The sequence below is a fragment of the Rhinopithecus bieti genome, unplaced genomic scaffold (assembly GCF_001698545.2).
Source record: "Rhinopithecus bieti isolate Rb0 unplaced genomic scaffold, ASM169854v2 scaffold_25787, whole genome shotgun sequence".
In the NCBI taxonomy this organism is placed as follows: Eukaryota; Metazoa; Chordata; class Mammalia; order Primates; family Cercopithecidae; genus Rhinopithecus; species Rhinopithecus bieti.
In genome coordinates, this window is record NW_016811517.1 from 1 (window position 1) to 3,550 (window position 3,550).

The window sequence follows — 3,550 nt, forward strand, 5'->3', positions numbered from 1 at the left end:
TTTTGAGACAGGGTCTTGCTCTGTCGCCCAGGCTGGAGTGCAGTGGCACAATCATAGTTTACTGCAGCCTCAACCTCCTAGCCTCAAGCGATCCTCCCACCTTAGCCTCCCGAGTAGCTGCAACCACAGGCGTGCACCACCATGCTTGGCTAATTTTTAAAATTTTTCCTAGAGATGGGATTTTGCTATGTTGCCCAGGCTGAGCTCAAACTCCTGGGCTCAAGTGATCCCTGGGCTCGGCCTCCCAAAGCGCTGGCATTACGGGTGTGAGCCACTGTGCTTGGCCTCCCTGACTTTTCCGGAAGGCTCTGTATCCCCAGCCCCTGCTCACCACTGACTCACCGACGTTGGTGGGGAAGAGGTCCTCGTTGTTGATTTGCGCCTCGATCCAGTCCATCAGCAGGTCCATGTACCTGGGCGCGGAGAGCGCCGTGGGCTTCCGGAACTTATGCTCGTCCTGCCAGCGGTACTCGTACTTGGGGCCCCCCGACATGACGGGGCAGGACTGCTCCGTGCAGCCGTCGCTGATGGTGCCGTAGATGAGGTTGACGCGGTTAAAGAAGTCGACCACGTGAACGGCCACCCAGTCGTTCAGGTCCTCGCCCGGGGGCAGCTGCACGGCTAGCCGCAGGTCCAGCCCGGCGTTCAGCGACGCCTGCGCCTTCTTGTGCAGCTCGAAGCGCTGGGTGCCCGGCTCGAACTTGCGCTTGGGGCGGAATGTCTTGTCCTTGTTGAAGACTTGCTTCAGGAAGGGGTTGGACATCTTGGTGACGCCTGCTCTCCTGGAACGCTTCTGCAAAGGGGTCCTGGGCCAGCTGGCTGGGGGTGCTGACCAACCCGAGAGGCCACGAAACACTCACCACGCTCCACAGCTCTCCCGTGGATCTGAAATACACAGGGGAATCATGACCTGCTGGAGGTGACAGAATTTCCCGGAAACTCGTGCTGACGGCACAAGCGGCAGGATTTGTTTTTTTTTGTTTGCTTTATTTTCTGAGACAGGGTCTCACTCTGTTGCCCCGGCTGGAGTGCAGTGGTGCCATCATGGCTCACTGCAACCTCTGCCTCCCAGGGCCAAGCGATCCTCCCACCTTAGCCTCCTGACTAGCTGAGACTACAGACACACACCACCACAGCTGGGTAATTTTCTTTTAGTAGAAACGGGGTTTCTCTATGTTGCCCAGGATGGTCTCCAACTCCTGGGCTCACGTGATCCTCCCACCTCTGCCTCCCAAAGTGCTGGGCTTACAGGCCTGAGCCACTGCACCCAGCCCCTAGTGGCAGGGTTCAAAACATCCCCTGGACTTCTGACTTTAAGGAGTTTCACCCAAAGGGGGCCACCTCCTCAGTGGACAGAACAGAACTGCACATGGCGAGGCCTGACTGGCTCACAGCAGAAGGTGCAGAGAGCCGGACCCCAAGAACCCGCAGGGGCCGGATCTTCCCCGGTGCTGCTACCTGGCTGGGGCCTGGACTTGCTGCTACCTGGCACTCTGGGGCTTGAGTGTGGGGGCTAAGATGCTGGTTATAGGGGACTACGCAGGCCGGACTGTGGCCTCCACAAAGAAGCCACGCCCCAATGCCCGCAGCCTGTGCATGGCAGCCTAGGTGGAAAAAGGTCTTGAGGGATGTCATCTTGGATTACTTGGGTGGCCCCACAGTCAGAGACAAATGTCCTTATGAGTGAGGCAGATACGGGGGAGACAGCTATGTGAGAACAGAGGCAGAGATGGGGGTGATGCTTCCACAAGCGAAGGGCCCAGGAGGCTGGCCACCGCCAGGAGCAGAGAGAAGCCTGGCAGATGCCCCTCGGCCTCAGAGGGACCCAGCCCTGCCCACACCTTCGTCGCGGACGTGCGGCCCCAGAGCTGACAAATGAATCTCTGTCATGGCAGCGTTGTCCGCTGTGCCCAAGTCACTGGTCACTGGGTCAGGGACCCCTGCGATTGGTGTGATCCCTCTTTGCTTGATTTCATCTGCAAAGACCCCCTTCCATGTTGGATCACATGGCGAGATGCTGGGTGATTCCAGGGGCAGCTGTCCACCTCAAGGCACCGTATACATGAGGAAACTTCCAGGTGCCAGCCCAAGTCTCACGCACACCTGAGCGGTGACTTGTAAGACACCTGGGGGTTGCTCTGGCGTGGGGCCCCAGCATCCGCCGACTCCCCTGAGAATCCTCAGGGGAGAGAGACAGAGTCCATCCTGCACAGGGCGGAGGGACGACCTGGATCACACACCGCGCATGTGCCAGGTTCACACTCAGCACACAGGGCCTGTCACTGCCAACACCGTTGTCACTACCAGGACGCCAGCACCGTGGCAGGCCCAGAGTGGATGCAGACCCCACCCTGCTCTGCTGGGTGCACCTCCTGGACTGGCAGACTTGACTGTGACACTTGGGGCAAGGCCCATGCAGGGCATTGGGCAGGGCAGGGGTCCTCACCACAGCATGAAGAGGACCCAGCAGAAAGGGGAGTCAGAAAGGGGAGAGGGAGTGAGGCCCACGCATGCCCAGGCCCACTGGGCTCCATGCAACGCTCCCAAGAAATAAACACACATTCATCATGTTCTGGTACATCCCAACCCCACCTCATTTTTTTTTTTTGAGACAGAGTCTCGCTCTGTCGCCCTGGCTGGAGTGCAGTGGTCAGATCTCAGCTCACTGCAAGCTCCGCCTCCCGGGTTTACGCCATTCTCCTGCCTCAGCCTCCCGAGTAGCTGGGACTACAGGCGCCCGCCTGTTGGGAATGGATCCTGTAGGGTTAAATGTAAGGTGTGGACAGGCCAAGCACAGTGGCTCACGCCTGTAAGGACTTTGAGAGGGTGAGGTGGGTAGATGGCTTGCGTCCAGGAGTTTGAGGTCGGCCTGAGCAACATGGCGAGACCTCGTCTCTACAAAATAATTTTTTTTGTTTTTTTGAGACGGAGTCTCGCTCTGTCGCCCTGGCTGGAGTGCAGTGGCCGGATCTCAGCTCACTGCAAACTCCGCCTCCCGGGTTTACGCCATTCTCCTGCCTCAGCCTCCCGAGTAGCTGGGACTACAGGCGCCCGCCTGTTGGGAATGGATCCTGTAGGGTTAAATGTAAGGTGTGGACAGGCCAAGCACAGTGGCTCACGCCTGTAAGGACTTTGAGAGGGTGAGGTGGGTAGATGGCTTGCGTCCAGGAGTTTGAGGTCGGCCTGAGCAACATGGCGAGACCTCGTCTCTACAAAATAATTTTTTTTGTTTTTTTGAGACGGAGTCTCGCTCTGTCGCCCTGGCTGGAGTGCAGTGGCCGGATCTCAGCTCACTGCAAACTCCGCCTCCCGGGTTTACGCCATTCTCCTGCCTCAGCCTCCCGAGTAGCTGGGACTACAGGCGCCCGCCTGTTGGGAATGGATCCTGTAGGGTTAAATGTAAGGTGTGGACAGGCCAAGCACAGTGGCTCACGCCTGTAAGGACTTTGAGAGGGTGAGGTGGGTAGATGGCTTGCGTCCAGGAGTTTGAGGTCGGCCTGAGCAACATGGCGAGACCTCGTCTCTACAAAATAATTTTTTTTGTTTTTTT

General features: G+C 58.0%; 1 protein-coding gene across 1 annotated transcript in view; it reads right to left on the reverse strand.

The window, feature by feature from the left end:
- Positions 1-221: 221 nt before the first annotated feature.
- Positions 222-3,550, reverse strand: part of LOC108543461 (MOB kinase activator 3A-like) — a gene marked incomplete at its 3' end in the record, with an annotated part of 7,678 nt that continues 4,349 nt past the window's right edge. The window contains exon 2 of the mRNA XM_017893955.1: positions 222-885. Coding sequence (XP_017749444.1) covers positions 222-763 — 542 coding nt within the window. The remainder of the gene's footprint in view (positions 886-3,550) is intronic.